This window comes from Callorhinchus milii, unplaced genomic scaffold (assembly GCF_018977255.1).
Source record: "Callorhinchus milii isolate IMCB2004 unplaced genomic scaffold, IMCB_Cmil_1.0 Scaffold4, whole genome shotgun sequence".
Classification (NCBI taxonomy): domain Eukaryota; kingdom Metazoa; phylum Chordata; class Chondrichthyes; order Chimaeriformes; family Callorhinchidae; genus Callorhinchus; species Callorhinchus milii.
The window spans coordinates 15,234,659-15,259,201 of NW_024704745.1; the positions used below are offsets into that span (position 1 = coordinate 15,234,659).

Below are 24,543 nucleotides of genomic sequence, written 5' to 3' on the forward strand. Positions count from 1 at the left end.
TAACGTTTTAAATGACTGTTAAATGCATAAATGGCAACGGTCACTGTGAAAATGGTATGTTTACATTAGATTTCTGTAACATGAGTCATGCACTGTTTGGATAAGATGTAATTGCTGCTTTGAAATGTCATCAATGTTATTTTCTAATAAACACAACCTAGAATGTCTTATACTTATATTATAATTAGTCTTAATAATTATATTATTATACACGCCTAATAATAATCCCTCCAAAACAAAAACAATAATAAAAATTGGTCATTTTCAATCTACGACTGTTTGTGGGACATTGCTGTGCGCAATTGGCTGCCGCGTTCGCCCACAAATATACAGTCAATTCACTTTACAGTCTATTCTGTGAAGCGCTTTGGGACGTCCTCCCGACGTGAAAAGCGCAATATCAAATGCAAGGATTATTATTATTATTATTATTATTACATGTATAAGCAGTATGAGAGACTGAGGATTTCAATGTAACAATCTAATATTTTGCAAAGTATTATGGATACTTGATTACTTTTGAATTCTGTAAATCACCAGTGCAACTCATTCAATTGAGCATTCAAAGACATGTATTGCCAGATTCAATAAAGGGGCAAATTAACCCATTAAGAATTGTTTATTCTGTAGTAATAATTTGTATTCATATGTTGTATTCTGTCTGTATAGCTATCTTTATTCTTGTAGTTTGGTGTAATTAAAGCTAGATGTTACTTTAACCTGGAACTACCTGTACTAGTCCATGTCATTATATCTATCTGTTGAGAGTATATTCACAAGTAAAATCTAATTCCAAACTGTGTTTGATCAGGTTGTATAGTTCTGCAAAGGTAGAGTAACAGAAGAGAAAGCTGGATTATAAAGGACAAAGGGAAAGAATTTTGGAGAAAAAAGTCTGATTGCAGAAACAATACTGTTGAAGGAGTAAGAGATCCAGTGATTCCCAAAGAAATGAAAACTGAAGTTTATTAGCACAAGAAAAATTGTATGGAGGTCCCTTAGCAGAGAGGAAAATGACTTGGAAGTAATTATTGATCATTGGTTATGATCTTAGAGTCCAGGCTAGCACACCAATGCTGTACTGGTGAAGCAATACATTGGTGGAGGTGCAATCTTTTGGATAAGATATTAAGCCAAAGCCACTGTCTGCCTTTTCAGATGGAGAGTTTCTGCTGGTGTCCTGGCTACCAATCCCCTTCAGATTAACTGGTCATTTGCCTTGTGTAAATTCATCTGGTGTCCTGGCTACGAATGCCCTACAGATTAATTGTTCATTCATCTTGTGGCTGGCAGCAAAGGCAATTACTTCCTTTGGCAGCAAATTCATATGAAATTGATATGTTCAATGTACAGGCAACCATATGAAATTCAAGGATTATTGTTATTGATCTAAATCCACAAAAGGAAGATAATCTATTTGAAGATATGAAGATTTATTCTACATGTTTAAATACTTTGTAATCTATCACAAGTTAAAATTAGATTGATTTTAGAAGACCGCAATGAACAGCAATGAGAACATTATTTAAAAAAGCACAAAATATTTCCTTAAAGAATCCTGGAGGATAAAGCCCGATCCTAGATAATTCCTTTTAAACTCTGCGTACTGTATTTTCATTTATTCCACCTCACTGATAAATGAACAGACTGTATTCACACAGAAAAAAATATAGGGCACTACATCAATGATACCTTTTCACAAATGGTTTGTCGATGATACGCTGCCCCGTGTGAAAGGTGCACTATGAATGCAAGATGTCGTTCTTGATAGAAGGCCTGCCCGTCCAGGCAATTCATGATTTTCCCAATAGCAAACTGACCTGGATCTTTTCAGTATCGGATTTCCTATTGTAATATGGATGTTCCCATCAAGTATGCATTGGTGTTTTTCTGCTTGTGAACCTCTTTCTCACTCCCCCATTCTTTTTAATATTCCTCTAATACCTCTATCTAATCACCTTTAAGAAAAAAATATACTCTGCCTCAACAACGAGTGTCAGTAGAGATTGTACTATGAAGATAATTAAACTAAATTAAATATCTCAAAGGCAACCGGGTCAAAAGTGATACACCCTACGAGACTTAAGGAAATATGTGAGAGGAAATATATGAGTTCTGGTCAATATTCATAGGAGCTCCATATACTCTGGAGCTATACGCAAAGTCTTGAAGATAGCAAATATTATCCCTTTACCAAAAAAGAAGACATAATCCTAAAAATTATAGACCAGTTAGCTGTAATCTATAGTGGGGAAAAGTGTTGTGAGTGTTACACAGGCTGCTATCGATACTCATCTGCATAGTGCAGAGGTATTAAAGGTAATTACACTGATTTCTAAGCAATAAGACAAGCTTCTTGCATTTACTGGCATTACTTGAGGAGGTAATTAAAGTGATACATGAAGCAAAAGCAAATCAAATGGAGCTGTAAAGTGACCAGTCTTCATTTGTAACAAGTGATGTGAAAAATAGTTTTAACACATCTGCCATCTCTTGATTTCTATAGCCTCTAGAATGCTGTCTACTGATTTTAAAAACAGATTTAAAACATAATTGGATTGCTGAAACTAACTCCCTTTGGAGAGATATAACACTGGAGCACACTCCACACATAATGGGAAAGAGACAGAATAATCAGATAGACATCACAGATTTAAAGATGGACAAATACTCAATTGACAGAATAATCTTTATTGTGTCTTGTTATTTTTAAAATGATGGACAGTAATTAAAGATAAAACAAGTGCAAGCAGAGCAGTACGCTCCATGATAAAATGCCGGGGTTACTGATAATACATCAAAAATATGAACAATGCAATTTCCATGTCTGAGTAATGCTCCATGGAATAGAATCAATCTTTAAGAATCAGTCCTTGTAAATTAATTCCTATTTTAGATGAAGGTTAAGGAAAATTGTGTTTCAGATGTTTTTCAAAACTGAGTCAAGCCAGCCTGTAATTCCACTGATGTAAAAAATCCTAATTTCATTGATCATTAATCTGGTTGGCACGGAAGTGCTAGTAACAGGCAAACAAGTGAAGCTCTGGTGATTAATTAATGCCACCAACGGCAAAATATGCACTGAGCAATTTCTGCCTCACACCTTTATTTGCACAGATCAGAATCTAATTCATTCTGCGTCTTTGTGTTTAACTCTGGAGGGAACTTGTAAACACTTAACAAGATCCTAGATTTGTTTCCCGAAATGAAATGTATTTAGATTTTATAAAACATTTATTTCCGACGATACTTATTCGACTCAAACACAACATTATAAACGGTTTTATTTCCTCTTTTAGAGCCTTAGAATAAAGTTGATTTCCAAATATGATTTAATATCCATTTTCTGAAAAAAATTGTTTACTAGCAAATGTTTTCCTGTACCCCTTCCTATAGAAATTGATGAAACAGCCTGAGCCCATCCAACACATTGTATTAATAATCCTTGCAGTTTTTTTAATTAGTAAATATTGTATATTGTTCTTAGTATATTGTTTTTCCAGTGAAGCCATCTATCCAAATCCCAATGCTCTGCTCTTTCCCTATAACCTCTTATACTCTTCCTTCAAACGTACAGATCTATATCTAATTCCCTTTTAAATGCCGCAATCTACTGTGCTCCAACAATCCATTCCTGGCAAATCATTGCATATTCTATTTCCCATGTGAAAGAAAGTTCTTCCTAATTTCAATTTTTAAACTTTTAATTTTAAATTAATATCCTCTTGTTCTCAAGGTTTCTACCAGCAGAAAGAGTTGTTCAACATTTATCTTCTCAAACCCTTTCATTGTCTTAAATACTCCCACTGTACCATTTCTCAACTTTCTCTGCTGCAACAAAGAGTCCTAAACTCCTCGGCCTCTCATCACTAATTAATGTTGCACCCTTTCCTTCGTTCTAGTATCAGCTATAGTTCTGTATCCAAAACTGCACAGAATATTCCAGCTGCTCTCTAACCAATCTTAAAAGGATTCACCATCATTTCTTTAATTTTTGATTCAATAGCTCTGTATTTAAAATCCTCAATCTTATTTACCGTTTTAATACCCTTTTAACGGCCTTTTCTGCCTGCACTCCCATTCATATGATCTCTGTATTTGTACCCCAAATCCCTGTTGTCGCATTGAGAATTTTACCACATGTTGTTACACATTGAAGTCTTAGCTATAAAAAAGCACATTTATGAAACGTATAAAAATTTGGGGGTATTCTTTAAAAGGAAGATGCTTCCCCAGCTAACGTTTGCTTATAATTCTGCTAACAGTTTCTTAGCTGTTTTTGATTCTTTTGCTATTATGTTCTGAGCTCACATTTTTGTCAATTTTCTCTCCTCCTCTCCTGACTCTTGCTTAGTTCACTGGCGCCAACAATGGAGCCATCTCACCAACTCAGCCGTTATTTAAGTAAAACAACCATCTAGGTTGAAGAAATTCCTACTGAAATCTCCCCCATTTCTTTTGCTGACAATCCTGAGTTTTACCACCAATTCTCCAACTAAAATAGTTTTTCCTTAATTGCCTTAGCACATCCCTTCAGAATCTTACAAGACGTCTATCATAAACCCCTCCCAATCTCCTCTGTTGCAGTGGAAAAAGTCTGACTTTAACCAATTCTCTGCTTACATGTATTGTTTCATACCCTATACATGTTACTTTACACACTAGGCTTTTTGGGTAGGACTAAGGAGGGGGCCTATGTGGTTGTGATGATGCCATTTTCGTGTCATGGATTCTGAGTAAATGAGGCAAGTAAGAATTCAAAATTCCAGTGTAATTGTTAGTGAAAAATATTAGCCTCCCTTCATCTTTTCCGATATCAAGTAGTCATGTCATATACACACAAACAGCATCCCATCGTAAGTTCAGAAAGAAAGTGCTTTTGAAAGCCCTCCAGCATTCTACACCTTGCTGACTGGTGCGTAAATTTCCAAAATTAAAAGCAGATCCATGGCAAAATCTAAAGCAACTGTAGAAAATGTTCCCTGATTCAGTTTGGCCACTTTAGTAAAGTCAGATATGAAGACGACTCCATTGCAAGGTCATTGTCGGCTGCCTTTCTTTTGATTGCGTCTCTGTGTTGCTACCTAGAAGTTAAGAGAATAAATATTGAGAAAACTCAGTTATTTGAGTAAAGAATACTGAGTTTAAAAAAAACAGAATTCACTTCAAACTCAGAAAAATTGGGGTCAAAATTATGATATTCCTAAACACATTGCACTCCTTAGTTAAAGAACAAGGTTAACATTTGATTTGAAATACTTATGAATAACAGTAGCATAATCAAGGCTGAGAAGTCAAATCACCACAAATTTTGATTCCCTCAATGTAGGGATCATTTTTGAACAGGAAACATGTCACTTTGAGCATATTCAGGGATATTATATTGCATTAATGTTACTATATATTATAAATTTGTATAGTAACTCAATCTGATTTAGGGCAATATCCTGTCGATAAACCTGGCCACATGGTGTCCCAGACATTCAAGCTATCAGCAAACCTTGCTAGAATCTTAGCCTTAAACTGAGATTCACAACAGGATCTTTGATCAGCCATCTCAAACTCCTCTGACCTCAGGTCCTGACCTCAATTACAATGCCCGGGAAATTGGCATCGCATCCCAGATGAATTCCAGAGATTTGGCCAAGGCACATCAGGAATTTCACATCTATAAATCTGTTTGTGAATCTCGCAATTTAATTCTCATCATTATGCAAACATAGGAGAATAGGAGAGGTTCAATTCAAGAAGTTTTCAGACAGATCTGGAGACTGTTCACATGCAAGTGCCAACATTGTGCTAATTATTTCAGCTGTAATGATTTAAGTAAATAGTCATATATTTAACAATGCAACACATTATCCATCTCCCCCCCACCCCCCTCATTCTAATTATTGTCTTCCTTCTGTTACCAAAACACTTTTGCTGGGGTACTGTGGATAGGTCCATAATCCAAGTGACTCAATGGCTCAGGTGGTAGACCTCTTACCTTTGGTCTGAGGGTTGTGGATTTGAGCTCGTAGTCTATCCTGACAACTCAGTAGTCCTGGATGACTAAGACACCATCCTTCAGATGACATGTTAAAAACCACAATGTTGTCTGCCTATTCAAGTGTATGTTAAAAATCCCAGAACAATATTTAAAAAGAGAACCAAATTTTTCCAACAATCTTCCAGATAAATTGGTCATTCATGTCTTGGCTGTTTGTGGACTTTGCTATGGAAATTGGTTGCCTACAAAATACAGTCACCATGCTTGACAGCACTTACAAGTGAAGAACTTTGAGAATTTTCAACACTGCACGTACTGTTATATTATTGCAATTGCACAGATTATATTATAACAACAGGAAACCTGGCTGATTTTTCTTACTACGCAGAGACAAACTGTACAACAACTTGCATTCATTCTTTGCACAGGTAGCATCTCAGAGCGCTTAATAATGGTATAGCTTGATGCCGAGTCAGGGAGATAGGGGAGGTGATCAAAGGCACAGTCAGAGGAAGGTTTTCAGATGCAATGCAGAGCAACAGAAAACCATCAATATAAGCAATATCCAAACCAAACTACTGAGTTCCACATATGTATGGACATTTCCATTTGTCCATAATGGAACATATACTCTCTCCCTGGAGGGATACACCTGGCACATCTAATCCCAAAATACTTAAGCACAGAGGCAAAAGATAAGGCTTAGTAAGACCGCCATGTGCAATGGGTTATATATATTTTGATTATTCTTAAAATACTTTGCATTTGCATTGAAATTTGGGAAGAATGAAAACATTCATTTTGGGTGAAGTTTTAAAGGTGAGGTTTACAGTGCTGGGAAACATTTAAAATGTTATTCCCAAATGTTAGCATCAAGCATTCTAGGCCAGTTCATGTATTGTAAAACCCAATGCATCCATTGGGCAAGTTTCAATTTTGCATAATAAAATGCGGGCTTAGAAAGATTAAGTTGTCTTCCTAATTTTATAGCTTAATGACATGGCCTGTTAGTAGAACCCCCATGCAAAATCTCAAATGAATGTTAAAATAATAAAAATCGTTCTGATTTCATGTTAGTTTGGTTTCAAACATATTAGATACATGTAGTGAAATGACATTCTTGCTTACAATTTGCTTATTTTGTAATATTTCCTAACAAAGCTAACATCGTGTGCGCAAAAATGAATATACCATTTTGCATGGATTGTCAGCCAAAAACTACAAGCAATTACAAAAACACAAGTGAAATTTGAAATAAACAAACTTTTATTTGACTTTTATTTTCCTGAAGAAATTGATCAATTAAATGATCTATGATGGTCCTTTGTTCTTTGGGGCAAAAAAGGCAGAGATATTTTTCATTCCACTCTTGTCAACTTTGGCCAAAGATTTCTGTGCTGCTGTCATTTTGGAGGACTAAGGAAAAAGGTAACAGTTAATAATACTGTACAAATTTCATGAACACAATGATATTGTTTAAAGTTACAGCAAATAAGACTTTTATCCTAAACAGAATGCTGTTTGCTGATTTTAACCACACAAGGCTCTGGCATGAGGCAATATATGTGACAAGCGACTGACAGTGACTAAAAAATCACCTGTAGAATTTACTGAATCTTGACAGCTCTGCCCAAGGCATACAACTCTCTGAATCTGGGTAAGTAGTTTACTAATTTACCTCACTAGTGCATTTCAGAGACCATGTTTTCCACCATGTGCCAGTCATGGGATGGGAGCATCATAGCTCCAGTGATCCTGTACTCAACCACACCTCCACACTCATGCAATTTGCAGCAGGAGTTACTGGATAGCAATCAAAAATTATAGCAAATGAAAGCTTTTCTAATACTATATAGCTTCACAACTCAGAAATGATACTAAGTCAATGTAAGGACATGTACACTCGTAGCAAACGTTCCATGCATGAGCTGAATGTGAGGCAACTCCTCCCTGTTCTTTATCAATCACTGTTTTCTTGTCTTTGATTCAATGAAAGAATGTCTTTTGTAGATAGCATTAGGACAACTGATTGTCACTTGCTCTCAGCTCCAGAATGGAGGGTGGGAGGTAAGTGGCAGAGAACAAACAAGAAACTAATTTTAAAGTTAGATCTTTGGAAACATAAAAGTTTTGTTGTGATTACACAGAAAAAAACAAAGTTAAAAATGCAGATGCCACAATGAGAATGTGAAATAAGAGAACAGTAAGAAAGGGGAAGCAAAATTAAAATGCTATTTCTAAAAAAATTCTAATTGCACTTTAAATTACTATTAAGCATTGCTGGCATCTGTATTCCTATTATGTTCGAGCTTGTTTTAGTGTCACAGGATGCAAGTTAAAATCCTACAAAACTAGTTGGCCTAAAGAGAGGGATAATTCCAGGCCTGGCGACAATCTAAGGGTTAACAAATACATGCAGGTGGAGGGAATCAATTAGAAAGACTTACCTTTTTGTCCTTGGAATCGGAGTTGAACTTGGTGTAATCCTCTTCAGCTTCCACTGGTTTATCAGTCAGTTTCCTTTTCTGTAAATGCAGTTTACCAAGTTTTGTTCAACACAGGAAGCAATGTAGATGGATGCTACCCCATATGAAGGGTACTATATAAGGATAAGTGGTTGTTGTAGTAGGCAGGTTGGGCATTTCATTACAGTGAACAAAACATCCCAGCAAAAGTCAAAAACACTGAAAATGCAGCAACTCTGAATCATTGAAGTGCTGAATTTGGAAAATCAGCAGACAAACATTTGATGGAACTTAGAGAGAGAAATTCCACTTGAATCTAGATTTACTCTTTATACTTAGCATTTCAAAGTGTTCAGAGTTCAGCAAATTGTTCAGCAAATTCAATCTTAATTTAGAAGTCAGCTTTCTACAGTTCTGAAAAGAACTTGCAGAAAACCTGGCTTTAAAATTAAGGCTGCGTTTAAGAATTTGCCAAATTCTGATGCCCTGTATTACAGATAATTATCACCCGTGTCCTCTCCCGCACTAGGCTCCTGGATGAGAGCTAACTTTCTTCTGTTGAACGTCAACAAGACTGAGGCTCTCCTGATTTGCTCCCGTCAGCGCCTCCTCACCTCAGGCGCTGACAGCATCACCATCCATGGTTGCACACTCACCCTCAACTATCCTTTCTACCCCACATCTGCGCCATGAACTGCTCTGCCTTCCCCCACCTCCACAACCTCACCCGGCTCCGCCACTGTCTCACACCACAGGCCTCCAAAACCCTCATACACGCTTTCATTACATCGAGGTTCGACTGTGCAAACTCACTGCTTGTTGGCCTCCCCAACTCCTCCCTCCACAGGCTGCAGATCATCCAGAACTCTGCAGCCCGTGTCCTCTCCCGCACTAGGCTCTGCGACCTTATCGCCCCCATCCTTGCCCAACTCCACTGGCTTCCCATCACACGGAGGATAAAGTTCAAGTTCCTGGTCCTCACCTTCAAAGCCCTCCACGGTCTTGCTCCCCCCTACCTCTCCGACCTCCTAACCCCCTACCACCCTGTTCGCTCCCTCCGCTCAGCGGGCTCGGCCTGGTTCATGTCCCCCACCTTCCTCGTCCCAATATTGGTGGGCAGGCCTTCCGCCACTCTGACCCCACCCTCTGGAACTCCATCCCGCAGTCCCTCCATCTCGCCCCCTCTCTCGCCACCTCAAGACCCTTCTCCTCGACCGTGGTTTCGATCTCCCTGCTGCCCCCCTGCGCTTCACCACCCGACCCTCAGCTCGGGTCTGTCCAGCACCTTGGGACGTCCTCCCGACATGAAAGGCGTTATATAAATGTAATTTTGTTGTTGTTAAGCAGGGTGACTGTGTATTTGTAGGCAAATGTGGCAGCCGATGGCACAGAACATGTTGCCATAACCATTAATGTGTAAAACCAGTTTATCTGGATTATTGGCTAGGACACCAGGAGAAACTCTTTTTAAATAGTATCATGTGATGACCTGATATCCACACTTTTTTCATACCCACAATGGGACCAGTTCATATAAATTCACACATTAGGCTTTCTACTGTAATATGCATGTTCATCATTTGGGTGGGGGGGGGGGAACAAACATCCCTTGCACTCAGTTCTTTTAATAACAACCTGAATAGTCTGAAAAGACTAAAGCGACAGGAGTCAATAAGATTAGAAGACTTGTAACTAAATTCTATTGCGGCAATTAGAAATTAGTTTGTCAAAAAGCATTGGTTAGTATATGTAAGTGTCAAAAATTGTCTCTTGCACTGTTAAATCTTTTGATTACTGAAATAAGATTAAGAGTAGATCAAAACCAAATTACTCACTGTAGAACTTACATTTTTACAGCACATGTGAAAAATGTAAAATATCTCAAAGTGCTTTACAGTAACTGCAGTGGAGTGGAATGCCTGATTTTCTTGGCAGCAATTTTGAGTACAGCAGAATCCCACAAACAACCATAAGATGCATCACCAATTAATCTGGAGAATGGTTGGCCAGGACAGAGAGAGAAACTCCCTTCATTTTTCAATATTTCGCCCACAAAATATACGGTCAATTCACTTTACAGTATATTCTGTGAAGTGTTTTGAGACGTCTAGAAGACGTGATAAGGTGCTATATCAAATGCAAGGATTATTATTAAATAGGGCCATAAGATCTTTAACATCCTCCTACAGACAGATGGGATCTTATTTTTATTTCACACCCAAAGGATAAAATCTCGGACTAAGCAGGAATCCCTGAGGAATGCCGTGAGAATCATTGTCAGCACAGACTATGAGCTCAATCCCTGAAGTGGGACTTGAACTCACAACTTTCTAACACATATATATTTAGGCCCTTGCTTTAAAACTGAAATATGCAACACATTGATCAATGCAATCAAGTAAACTATACAAACCTTTAATGGTGGTTCTATTGCAGCTGCTTTAGTGGAAACATCTGGTAACCTAAGAAACAGAAGTAATAATATTAATGGTTTCGGCAAGGCACAAGTGTTTTGTGCTTTTGCTGAATTTGCTGAAGGGTATTAGTACATATTGGTCACATTTGAAGTGATAGCACTTTATTTGTTATTCTGTGTGTTCCATGCTGTGCAGAAATACTCTGCAGCTTTTATATGGAAAATAAATTATCATATTGATATTAGGTTTGTAGCTCTTCCTAAAATAGGAATATCTGAAAACAAAATCACTTACTGGAACTTACCCCAAAATCTTGAGGAGTTCCACACTTAGAGCACCAGGAAGATAATCTGACAGCAAACCATGAGCATAACGAAGATAATCCTCTGAAGAAAACACAAACATTGGTTCAGAAAAAAATCACCCGTCATTTCATGTTATAACCTGCGAGAACGTTTGGACAATCTATTTTGCAGAACGTTAAAGCCAAAGTAACAATGCTTAATTATAATACTCTGGTGGATTGAAGAATCAGTGTACTGAGTCAAGGATTAATGGTCATTGCTTATTGTTTGACTTCACTGGCGAAGCCCAATGATGACATTTCTGACCACAGACACTAGAGATTATTTTCTTTGGTAGTGGAAAGTACTCAGAGAGAGGGATTGGAGGATGGTGATTTTCTAACCCAACAACCCAACCAAGATAGGTAACAGCAATTTGTGCCTAGATCAGAAACACCAACTTTCTGCTTCAGTTTGTTTTCCAGGTGCTTACATTTATATAAATACTAGCTGCGCCCATTGCAACTTCGCTTGCAACCAAAGGATCCAATATGGAATGTAGATGGACACACGGACAGACATTTCGTCTTTATCTACACTCAGCTGGGAGGACTCCTGTGGGAGGACTCCTTTTGGGAGGACTCCTTTAATATGTTTTCTCTCAAAGAGTCTTCCTCAGTCTCTCTGTCTATCTCTCTCTCAGTCCCTCTGTCTGTCTCTTTCTCAGTCTTTCTTTCAGTCTCTCAGTTTCTGTCTCTCTCTCTCTCTCTCTCTCTCTCTCAGTATCTCTCTCTCTCACTCAGTGTCTCTCAGTCTCCATCCCTCAGTCTCAGTCTCTCTCTGTCTCTCTCTCTCTCTCTCTCTCTCTCTCTCAGTCTCTCTTACAAAACACAGTCACTACACTTTATAATATATTCTCTCGGACAGTCTCACAGAGTTTTTGTCTGCAATCCATGTTTTATGTACTGTATATCACCACAGACATGATATCACAATGGGTGTGATATTACAATGGACAATGTCACAACCGATTGACGTGGAGATGTGGTGTAGATACCTCATATTTTGGGGCTTAATTTTTAATATAGTTTATCAACAATAGGAGATTTCCCCCCAAAAAAATGCCCACGATACTGCCAGTTGCAAGACCTTTCCGTTGAGGTATAAATCATGTCTCTACGTCAATCAATTATTGCATGATTGTCAGATACACTACGCAGACAGACATTGTTGTTTTATTAGTAAATATAAGACAGAAGAAGATAAAGTACTAACCCAAGATAAATCACATTTAAAAAAATATACAAAGCAGGGCACAAGAAGAATGGTGTGAAGACCTGGGACAGAAGCACAATTGGAGTGCAATTAGGGCATTTTTTAAATTTACTTCTAACTCTTTCATTTTTCAATTACTGGAAACAGTAAATTCTATACATAATAATAATAATAATTATGTAGAGAATTTATTGTTTCCAGTAATTGAAAAGTGGAATTATTATTATTATTGTACATCATTTCCCATTAAGCAAAATAGAGAGAGAGAAAAGGAGGAGGAACCTTTGGACTACTCCCGAGAACACAATTGGAACCAGACAATCCCAAAAACTTTTACACAATACCTAGATGATGCTGAACTTGGGATCAAGCATTGCTTGTTTGACAATTCTTGAGAAACAGGGGACAGAAATTAAATAAAAGTTCAGAGAAGACTGAAAGATAAAAAGGGTAGGAGAATAAGAATCTGTGTGAAAATTTGGGCAGCCCCTTACAAAATATGTTTTTCTCAAGTTGCTCACTTGTGTATTTTTATCTTGTTGCTAAATATACCACACCAGTTCTGCCAACCTTTTAATAAAATCTTGGATTTTGCTTGTAGGCCATTGCACAACATGATGTTCTATGCTCCGAAATCCAGAGTCAGGGTCAAATGCCAAAGAAGCCATGAACTTTGTTTACATTTAACTAAAAGCAATAATGGGGTCTTCAATTCGTCAATTTGCACTTTGTATTAAAGTCAATATATCCTCCTGGTACTGTTATTATCTAGTAAAGCACCACTTGTACAAGACCCCTCAAGTACTAAAGATCATCCATAATTAGCAAGGAATTTATCACAGAGGCATCTTCATTGAATGTTTCCCACAGAACACTCAATGCACTGTGGGACTAAAGCTCTGTTTACTTCTATGAAGAGTGGCACCAAAGAGGTTGTGAGGGCAATGATCTTGCTACAAAATATTTTCCCATAACATTTGACTTTTTCCATAATGTTGCACTTTTTATCTTATTCAGAGAACAGCTCCAAAATAGAACATTTTTCAGTTTTTTTACTCCCATGTCAAGTATAAAAAGGCCAAATGGAACTCGTAGGCTCTTCCTACGTTGCCCTATTAATGCTTGAGAATCCCAAAATGAGAGAAACATCCTCTGCTGCATTGGTCAGGCATTTTTAACCTCACCGATACAAATCACAACCACAAAGCCCCTAGCCTGCAGAATTCCCTGCCTCAATCCCTCCGTCTCGCCCCTGTTTCGATCTATCTTTAAATCTCACCTTACGATCTACGCTTTTGACCATACCTTCGGTCACCTCCCCTCTTCCTTGCTCGGAGTCCAATTCCACTACTGTGTAGCATTCCAAGACACTATATTGCATGGAGGGTACTATATCTTATACTAATAAAGACAAAGTGTCTGACTGTGTCTGCCAAGAATGCAATAACCGATTGATATAGAGATATGATTTATACCTCATCGGAAAGGTCTTGCATGGGGGAGTGTCATGGGCATATTTTTTTCGGGGATCTCCTATCGTGACCTAAACAAGTTCATCACACTCCAACAAGGAGTCCTCCCAACACGAGTCCTCCCAACAAGGAGTCCTCCCAACAGGAGTCCTCCCAAAAGGATATGTGTGCAAATATCTGAACAAGGGATGCTAACGAGTTCAATAGCATATTTTCTTAATCTTAAGGGATAAAGATGCCTAAAAAGCGAAGATCAAGCCTTTGAAGGACAAATAAAAATGCCAGATGAAAGAGAGAAGCCTGATTAAATAAAACTGGTTGCAAGCGTAGCTACAACGGGTACAGCTAGTATATAATTATATATATAGACATACATACACAAGTTGATATTGTGCCTTTCTGATAATTATACCAAATGTGAATTATTCTTCCTATTTTATATCACACCAAGTTTACTCACCATAATCTTTGCATGCAAAGGCTGATATGCAGTGTCAGTGTGGTAGTTTACTCAAAGAATTGTTAGACTTGGAATTTGACACTGTGTGTTTGGGGGGGATGGGGGGGGGCATTGGGAGAAATTAGCACCGTTAATGGTAAATCTACTGCAAGAAGGATGAGAAACAGATGGGGTTTTGATGGCTGTGGGAGTACCTACATTAGATTAAAAAATTTGGAGTTTATTGGCTTTTATATCACTAAATGTCAAAGCTCTAGATTAAGTAGAACAGGTTAAATGAGGTGTATTATGCTCATTCTACTAATTGTGTAATATTTAAACTCCAACGGGATTCAAAATGGAAGTTTCAATTCCCATTTAGACTAGTCCAAAGAAAAGCCCTCCTGATTCCCGTCACAGGGAAGTGGTTTTGAATTTGGTCCCAAAGGTCTATCCTGAACAAAGCACAGCCAATCTAAATCACAATCTATAATACTGTACTTTAATCCAGACCAAGGAATCATTTATTTTAAAAATAATACTAAAACAAGTACTAACCTTCAGTCACCTCTGCAGCTTGTTTGCTTCTAATAAAGGTGCTGGACTGCACGCCTCCTCCTACATTGAGATTATTGCTCTTCAGGGCTTTGACTGTCTGTTTCACCTATTAAACAGTATGAAAACTGAGTCACAGTGGAGTGGTGTAATGGCTGCTTTTTGGGACTCAGACCAAATTTGCGATTGGACATGTATCACATGACATTTTGATTGACAGGAGTTATATTGGGAATTTTATAGACATTTTCAGGATTAAAAACTTTTGAAATTGGTCAAAGGACTTACAAAACACACAATGGTTGCACAATTTACAATTGGTTATCCTACTTTTGTTGATTGTCTGAGTGCTAGAAGGAGAAATCAAACATGGGTATGTGGCTTCTACTGAAACTATATAAATAAAAATAATTTACCTTTTTCTTTAACCACAAGAGTGTCTTCTCTTGACTATATTTATAAAATTTCTGATCGCCAATTTCTGCAAAGTGAAAACATAAAATTGTAAGTGATGCAATGTAAATTCACTGCAATCCTACATGGAGACCAACAGAAAACATGTCAAATATTATAAGCAGAGTGCAAGTGGAAAGAAATTAAAAAATTCAATCGTAACATACAACATCAGCATCAGCTCTAAAGCAACAAACCTCCTCTGCAAAAGACTCTACCTAATTTAAGTACTTGCCCAAGAGGGCAGTTCATTTCTTTCCTGTTATTATTGAGGCAAAGCTATATCAAAACCTACAGCAGAACTAAAAAGGCTCCACAGTATTATCTGTAGCAGACAACAAGGCAGGCAGGAAAATGACAGACTGGCAGACCAAGAGAGGAAAGTGAGTCAATGTCATTGCCTATGATTAATTGTCCCCAAAGGAAATTAAATCCCATTCTCAAATGTAGCTGCTTTTGCAGCATTTGGCATAGTTGCACACACTAAAATCATTCAAACCACTAGGGCTTCAATTCAATATATCTACAGAACAGGGCAAAAAAGGCACAAAGGCATTTTCAGTAATTGTGCCTATTGTATCCTGATTGGTAAATGAAATGACCTTTTTATTACTGTACTTTATAATGAGACTTCCCATTAGAAGTCAGGATAAACATGTACGAACATGAGTAGATTGTCCAACCCATTTTTTAGTGTTCAGCATGTGATACACCTTATTTGTTATACTTTGAGAGACTAATCTATGCAAACGTTTTGATGGCTTTTTTTAAAAAAATAACTGAGAAGTCTGGCTGCAGGATACAACCAATGTTGAAGAGGAATAGGAGAAAAAAAACGAGATAAATAAAGAAGTAGTTATTAGGAGTCATAAAGCTTGGATTTCAAAAACATTCTGCAGATTATAACACAAAGGAGAGACAGAGCTCCTGAAGACACAGTGGACATCTTATTGATTAAGAATCGCTAAACTAAATCCAACTCTAATAATATGCTTAACATATTACACAACATATTTCTACACACAGACACAAGCTCAGAAGAAACTGAATATAAAACTAAATGAATTACTTTACAGACACTAGTATGTGGAATAGCATACTGTGGGAATTGGTTAGATAACTATTTGGAGAAGAAATCAACTGAGGAGTATGAGGGGTAGAATAGTATAGATTTATTTATTGATTTTGTTTTAACTTTGGAGCAAACTAGATTGGCTACAATGGTCCTTTATGGTTCTGTACATTCCTCTATACCTCTGGGATCAGTCAAATTAGACTTTCAATCCAGCCTGCTTTGGATTGAAGCCTATGTTCCAATTGTGACAACAACAATAACTTGCATTTATACAAATCCCTTCATGCAGGGTAGCGTCTCGGAGTGCTTAACAGTGGTGGAGCCTGACGCCAAGCCGGGGGGAGGTGACTGTAGGCACAGTCAAAGAGAAGGTCTTCTGGCAGGATCTGAAAACGGGGAAGGAGGAGTCAAGACAACGTTCCATCAAGGATATTGTTCCAATCTACCTAGCAACTCTTGTTTCAAAACTGTTCCCATAGGGTGCAATTTAATGAATAGGAGTAGCATTAAATTGCTAGCACTTCCTCTTCAAGAAAACTGTATTTGGACAGTAAATGCACTAAAATAATAGCTTAAGAGCTGGTAAATAAACAAGTGATTAGTTTCTGATACATTGCCTTTTTCATCCGCGATATGATGAACTGATTGCAAAGTCCTTGGACACTTCAGTAGTGTAGAGCACCCAGGAAAATCTTCATCTTTCATGATCTGATCCACAAGCCAATACTTTGCCTGCTGCAAAAAATAATAAAAAGAGTTCAGTTCATTGTTCATTGTCAATTGTGGAAATAAATTTATTCTACAATAATTTACTAGTTGGAACTTCAATGGGAGATTTTCACCACTTCGTTACCAACAAGTTGAAGCAAATCATTCACTGTGTGCCTATAATTGAAGCATATGACGGCAGATTTACTAAACTTAGCAAACTAGATATAAAAATCCAATGGTTAATATCAGTATTTATACTCTTAGTACTTTGGGACATCTTCCCAATGTGAAAGACGCTATAAAAATATAAATTTGTTGTTGTTCTATAAGCAAGATTTTTAAATTTCCACTTAAAATGTTCAAGTAATCAGTCAGAGAAGTGTGCAATACCTTTCAGAAAGTTTTGAACTGAACAAACGTAAAGCACAATGGCTATTTGGATTTTTCCATAAAGTGCAATTTGAATTTACTTATGTAAAAAGTTTAATACAAATCGTTTTTAATACAATTTCTTGTTTTACTTGTCTGAAAATGAAAAAATAGTCAAACAAAAACAATAGGAAAAAGGAAGAAATGAAATATTGCAGTCTATAACAGCAGTCTTCAACCTGTATCACAATAAAGACTGGTAGTGTACCAAGGAAGGTGGGTTCTCCTGAACAGGATTCATAGGTTGCTGAATGGAAGGTTAATGTTACATATGGAATACTAAACTCAAAGGAGGAAGACAAACACAATCTCATCAATTCAATGCTTCAGCTTGTAACAGAATGGTATAGATAACAGCAAAATAACTGTCCCCTGCAAAGCATTAAACTCACCTGTTCAGTGGCCTTTAGAAAATACGGCAATACAAGAAACAATGGGTCCAGGGGAGTAACAAACAGCAGACGTCCATCTGGAAAGATTGGAATGATAATTGTTACGTGTTTCTTCCCTACCAATTGTATCCCTCTGCTCAGTGGGCACCTGAGCTGCTTCACATCACCCACCTCGCCCACCACACCATTGCTGGGCAGGCCTTCAGCCACTCTGCCTCCATCCTCTGGAACTCCATCCTGCAGAGCTCCGCTCTCCCCCTCCGTTGACTCCTTCAAGACCTGTCTCAAGACCCTCCTCTTCGACTGTGCCTTCAGTCACCCTCCTTCCCCCCCCTGCCCTCCACCCTCCCCGATCCAGAACCCCAGCTCAGGTCCTAAACACTGATTGTCCAGCGCCTTGGGATATCCTCCCAACGTGAAAGGCGCTATAAACATGTAACTTTGTTGTTGTTGTTGTTATTGCCATGCACTCCCATCCCATCTGGCCATTCAGGTGGATGTTAAAGATCACTATCTTTTCACTATTTGAAAAGAGAAGGGAGTTCCTCCTGCTGTCTTGTCCAACAATCCCTACACAAAATCAAGGTCATTCACCTCAAGGCTATCTATGAGGCACTGTTGTACAAATTAGCTGCTGCATTCACTTACACATGCACAGTTACTATATTTTACAGCAAATCCTGTGAAGCACTTTGACACATTCCTCCAAAGCACAAACAAAAGCAGGAAGAGAGGAAACAAGGTAAAGAGTCTGGAAGAGAGTGGCAGGGACATTGTGGCTAAAAGTTCAATTACCAATTGTGGGACAGTGGAAATGAGGAATGAACAGTGGACTAGAATCAGAAGAGCAGAAACCATAGGTTTGGATAACATAGGGCAACAGCAACAACTACAACTTGCACTTATATAGCGCCCTCCACACAGGCTAGCATCTCAAGAGCATCTCAGAGGGCAGGAAAATAAAGTTGGATAAGATTAAATAAGTGGGTGGGGGGGGGGATTTGAAGTTCAGGACAATGATCCTGAAGTTGATCCACTGGGGACTGGGAGCCAGTGGATCCTGGTGATGATAATAATAATAATAATCCTTGCATTTGATATAGCGCTTTTCATGTCGGGAGGACGTCCCAAAGCGCTTCACAGAACACACTATAAAGTGAATTGACTGTATATTTGTGGACGAACGCGGCAGCCAATTGCGCACAGCAATGTCCCACAAACAGTCGTAGATTGAAAATGACCAATTTTTATTATTGCTTTGTTTTGGAGGGATTATGATTAGGCGTGTAGAGTAAGGAAACTTGCCCAAGGTTTCGCCCTGCCTGGAATTGAACTCAGGTCTCTCGCTTGCAAAGCGAGTGCTCTAACCACTGAGCTACAGGACTCCACGATGGTGGTGGTAATGAGAGAATACAGACTGCAGAAGTTTGGAGAAAATAGAGCTTGTAATGGTGGAGCTAGGGAGGCTGCGGAGGAAATCCAGAGGACTGCATCACTGAGTTGAAAAAAGGCAGAAATAAAGATTTCAGAAGGAGAGAGGATAAAACAGGAATTTAATCAGGCAAAACTTCAGAATTAAAAAAACTTATATATAAACCTTACATATACCATTCAACCAAAATTACAGGAAAAGCTAATACTGACCACTCTGGACAGATTGCCCAATGAACCAAGAGTGATAGTTTTCATCAAAGGCCTTCACTTCATATATCTGAGAGGCGTTACTGTTGAACAGGTACAAGGAAGCTTCATCTAAAACAAGAGATAAAAACAAAGCATTCTGCATATTGGATTTTATGTGCTCATATACCACAGTACCAAATTGTTCATCACCAGACAGACCAGATATTTACTAACTATACCAAGATACTGAATTTGTCAATACATGTATCAAAATTCACAGTGTTGTTAGCACAATATTTTACAGTCAAAGTCAAAATTGCAAAGAAGTATTTTTGACATTTAAATAGTTCCGTTTTTTTCCACTTCTAGCTTTTCTCCAGAGTTAAGCAAATTGTATTAATAACTTGTGTTAACAACAGAGAGAAAAAACATAAGCTACATTAGGACTGGACTATGCCTTATCAAGGCCCATCAGTAATTACTTTAAAGAAAGCAACTCCCTGAAAGAGGTTTTATATCAAGCTAAGGACTGAATGCAGTATTATACAAAGACAAATTGAAGACTGCACGTTTTAAGTGCTTTAAATGGTAAAGTCCAACCATTTGAAACATTGTAATCAAGCATTTCGGGAACCAGCCCTCACGTTTGTCATCAAAGACTCATCATCCTCATCAACCTTGCTTCATTTCATCTCTTTAACCAATGCAAGACGCTTCATAAAACTCTACATGTTTCTTATGCACCATTACTTTCTCTGTTCTTCCAAAAATTATTTGAGATTCAGTTGAGTAACGCTCATCGCTTCTGCCATGCACTGCACTGTGACCACTTTTACACCATGGCTTTGGAGGCTTGAAGTGCAGCACATATCAGATGCCAATGCTGTCTTCTGAATAAAGACTTGTAGTGCCAGAGGAGGTGTCATGTTTACATGGAAACATAGGTTGGTGACTGCATCAGGTGTTGAAACGTGTAAAAATATCACAACAATTTTATTTTGAGTGGAGACCAGTTCCACTACCATAATTTTGGTAGCACCAATTGTGAAAATGAACTGCACGTGTTTTCTTTGCACATCGGGAGAACGTCTGGGGCCATTATGTCCCACATGCAATATACCATACATTTTGATTAGCAAATAGTGTTGCATCTTTTTTATTTCATCAATTTTCATAAATTTTCATCAAGGAGACAGAGGTTGTAGAAGACAGCATCTGACTCACTCTAAATTGTGTCTGTGATAACTCAGCACTGTGAAATTCTGCAGTGTTTCATTACAGGCTGCCGGCAGAGGCAGGCTTAATTCTGCAAACAAATGTATAATTTAGAAGCAGAATCAAAGTCGCGCATAGAGAAGAGCATCTCTCCAGAGTTGTCACAAGAACAAAACGCCACCAAGATCAGAACAGACTCAGGGTATGTACCACAGGCAACGAACGTTGCATTATTACACTCAAAACTTATATCAGCGCGTTTTAAACTTGGAAACCTGGCACAATGATGGCATCATGCTGGCAGCAATGCACAACAAATTTGATTAAAGACATGGGATAGAGCTCAATCATTTATATTGATGACAATTTCGAATTACAAGTCAGTCATACAAATCAATCAATCAACTAGTCATGCAAGCTCCTTGATATACATCAAACACAAATTGCACTCACACTGCAAATGCTCTACTTGCCTGTTTTGGGATTGCGAAGTCTGGTAAAAACAGGGCCACAATTTGTGTTCTCTAGTGCATCAGTGATTGACTCTGAAAAAGAAATCACAGTCAGACCATCAAGAAGATTTCACTTGTAGTTGTTCAAATGGGATATTAACATATTCACCATGGTGGCTCAGCAGTCATAAAGGCATGTAATTCTGCACCATAGAAGGATCTACTAAGCGCTTCAACATTATAGGCTGACCCTGTTGTAACACTGTATATTTGGGTCCATAAAATTAGACACTGTGTTATCAAAGGTCCAGGACCAATCTCTAGATCTAACAAGACCGGATGCAGTTCAGCTGTTCAGTTGGAGGTCAGTTACTGAAAGAAAAGATGCTGTCCGGAGGTGAACTACTGATTAACAGGTTCCAAGGTTTTTGGAAAGACTGTTCCAAAGGAACGTAAAGTCCCACAAACCTAAAATGAGGTACTATCTCCACATTCCAGACTCAGGTTGCTAAATATAAAAGGGTATTAATTGTAGGCAGGAGGAGGGCGATAAAGACTCAGTAAAATGAATATATTACGCAGGAGTCCTGTAGCTCAGTGGTTAGAGCATTCGCTTCGCAAGTGAGAGACCTGGATTTGATTCCCGGCAAGACAAAACCTCGAGCAAGTTTCCTTACTTCACAAGCCTGATAATAACCCCTCAAGACAGAAAAACAACAATAAAATTGGTGACTTCAATCCACAACTGTTTGTGGGATACTGTTCTGCGCAATTGACTGCCCGTTTCACCCACAAATATACAGTCAATTCACTTTACAGTATATTCTGTGAAGCGTTTGAGACGTCTAGAAGTCATGAAAAGCGCTATATCAAATGCAAGGATTATTATTATATACACACACCACAGCAATACTGGTACTCGTGGAGTCCTGTAGCTCAGTGGTTAGAGCACTCGCTTTGCAAGCGAGAGACCTGAGTTCAATTCCAGACAGGGCGAAACCTTGGGCAAGTTTCCTTACTCCACATAGAGCCTAATAATAATCCCTCCAAAATAAAAAACAATAATAAATTGGTCATTTTCAATCAACGACTGCTTGTGGGACATCGCTGTGCGCAATTGGCTGCCGCGTTCGCCCACAAATATACAGTCAATTCACTTTACAGTGTGTTCTGTGAACCACTTTGGGACGTCCTCCTGTTGTGAAAAGCGCTATATCAAATGCAAGGATTATTATTATTATTATTACTCAGAAGGCATTGCTAAGGAATTCAAAAAGAAATAACATCTGCATATCACATTCCGAACACATGCATTCTTACGCTTAGGGAAATGAAGTAAAAACATGTTGGTTTTCTGAATTCATAGCTAGTCATTTCGCAAATGTTATAAATCCAATTGCGGCCAATGTTTAGACACCTCAAGTCACAATTAATACAACAAATCCAGTTTGCAAATATCGCTAATTCGTCTCCGAGCGTGTAAAAACGCACCGACGATCAATGGCAGACTGAATTCAGCAGTGATAACAGCCCAAGGAATAAAACATGAGTGAACCATGAAAATGAATGGAACACAAGGTGTGTAAAAAAAATATTTCGAAAACAAAATCCTTGAGAGTGTATATCTTTAAAATAACGTTAAGGTTGACATATGAGGGGTGGGTGGATCGGGGGGGGGGGGGGGGGGGGTTGCTTTCGTGATCTAATCGTGATGCAAAATGCATTCGCCTTATTGCAATAAGCATAAAGACCACTTTTTATGGCCATCAACACGTCGACAAAGTGCTTCACGGTTTGTGCCAAGCGCTAAACGGGACCGTATGTGAGTGCAAGGGTTGTTATTATGATTCATATTATAATAATAACAATAATCCTTGCATTTGATATAGCGCTTTGCATGTCGGGAGGACGTCCCAAAGCGCTTCACAGAACACACTGTAAAGTGAAGTGACTGTATATTTGTGGAGCCAACGCGGCAGCCAATTGCCCACAGTAATGTCCCACAAACAGCGGTGGATTGAAAATGACCGATTTATTATTGTTTTGGGGGTTTTGGAGGGATTATTATTAGGGCTGTGTGCGGAGTAAGGAAACTCGCCCAAGGTTTCGCCCTCTGCCTGGAATTGAACGCGGGTCTCTCGCTTGCAAAGCGAGTGCTCTAACCACTGAGCTACAGGACTCCACGGTATCTCGCAGGCAGACAGCCCGACTGAACCGCAACCCGGGGGGGGGGGGGTGGTGGGGGGGAAACAGGGCCTAACAGGGCCAATGTGGTGAATGGGGCCAATGCTATGGACCAGGGCCGGGAGTTGGGGGAGTGGAGGGGATAAAGTCTCCTTCTCTTTCTTCTCCTTCTCGTCCTTTTTTTTTGTTGTTGTTGTTGTGTGTGTGTGTGGAAAGGTTCCCATCAAAATCCGTGACCTCTCAACGCAGGAACCACGAGGCTTGAGAGCCCCACCACGACCCGCAGCCTGGAGCCTGGGGGGGGGGGGGGGGGTCCGGGCCTGGGCCTGGGCCTGGGCTGGGCCGGGCTGGGTCTGGGCCTGGTCCCGGGCCTGGGTCTGGGTCTGGGTCTGGGCCGGGCCTGGGTCTGGGCCTGGGCCTGGGCCGGGGTCTGGGTCTGGGTCTGGTCTGGGCTGGGCCTGGGTCTGGGCCTGGGCCTGGGTCTGGGTCTGGGCCTGGGCCTGGGTCTGGGTCTGGGCCTGGCTCTGGGCCGGGCCTGGGCCTGGGTCTGGGTCTGGGCCTGGGTCTGGGCCGGGCCTGGCCTGGGTCTGGGTCTGGGTCTGGGCCTGGGCCGGGCCTGGGCTGACCAGGTCACTGACCTCCGGGGCAGATCCCGACACCTCTCCCCCTATCACACCGTTACCTTCTGCCAACAGCACCCACTGAGCCTCCTCCCGCTGCCGCTCCCGCTGCCCCCCGGCCCCGGCCCCGGCCCCGGGCATCTCCCGCCTCTCTCTCCCCCACACCCCACACCTCTCCCCCACACCCCGACAATCCCAGAGGATTGAGCTATTCCCACACTCCGCTTTCCCTCCTCCCGCAAACAGGCGCCAAACTCATCCGGGAAGCGAGCAGTCAAGAGGCCCGGAGTGGGGGGGGAGGAGAGGGGGAGGTACCTCCCTCACACCGCCCCCCCCCACACACACACCTCCTGCCCCCCCACACACACACACCTCCTGCCCCCCCTCCCCTCAAACACCGCCCCCCCCCACACACACACACCTCCGCCCCCCCTCCCTCAAACACCGCCCCCCCCCACACACACACACCCTCCTGCCCCCCCTCCCCTCA

General features: G+C 39.8%; 1 protein-coding gene across 2 annotated transcripts; it reads right to left on the reverse strand.

The window, feature by feature from the left end:
• Window positions 1-2,670: 2,670 nt before the first annotated feature.
• On the reverse strand, window positions 2,671-24,308 carry rnaseh2b (ribonuclease H2, subunit B). Of its 2 annotated transcripts, XM_042334342.1 has the most exons (11): window positions 24,116-24,308; window positions 21,271-21,342; window positions 19,604-19,711; window positions 17,960-18,036; window positions 17,045-17,162; window positions 15,316-15,380; window positions 14,903-15,008; window positions 11,179-11,260; window positions 10,871-10,919; window positions 8,440-8,517; window positions 7,236-7,408 (listed from the first exon to the last, which is right to left on the reverse strand). In XM_042334342.1, the coding sequence occupies exons 1-11, from the start codon at window positions 24,192-24,194 to the stop codon at window positions 7,304-7,306; spliced, it is 939 nt and encodes a 312-aa protein (XP_042190276.1). In that variant the 5' UTR covers window positions 24,195-24,308; the 3' UTR covers window positions 7,236-7,303. The 2 variants fall into 2 exon arrangements, with proteins under 2 accessions (XP_042190275.1, XP_042190276.1); XM_042334341.1 differs by lacking the exons at window positions 7,236-7,408; window positions 8,440-8,517 and adding an exon at window positions 2,671-5,084 and having other exon boundaries at window positions 24,116-24,197.
• Between the last annotated feature and the right edge of the window lie 235 nt (window positions 24,309-24,543).

Excerpts from the sequence above, each read along its gene's own strand:
- rnaseh2b (XM_042334342.1), bottom strand. The coding sequence starts at position 24,194 with ATGCCCGGGGCCGGGGCCGGGGCCGGGGGGCAGCGGGAGCGGCAGCGG. Across the intron at positions 19,712-21,270 it reads ACTTCGCAATCCCAAAACAG|ATGAAGCTTCCTTGTACCTG; the intron begins GCAAGTAGAGCA and ends CTCTTGTTTTAG. Across the intron at positions 17,163-17,959 it reads TTCTAAAGGCCACTGAACAG|CAGGCAAAGTATTGGCTTGT; the intron begins GTGAGTTTAATG and ends TATTTTTTGCAG.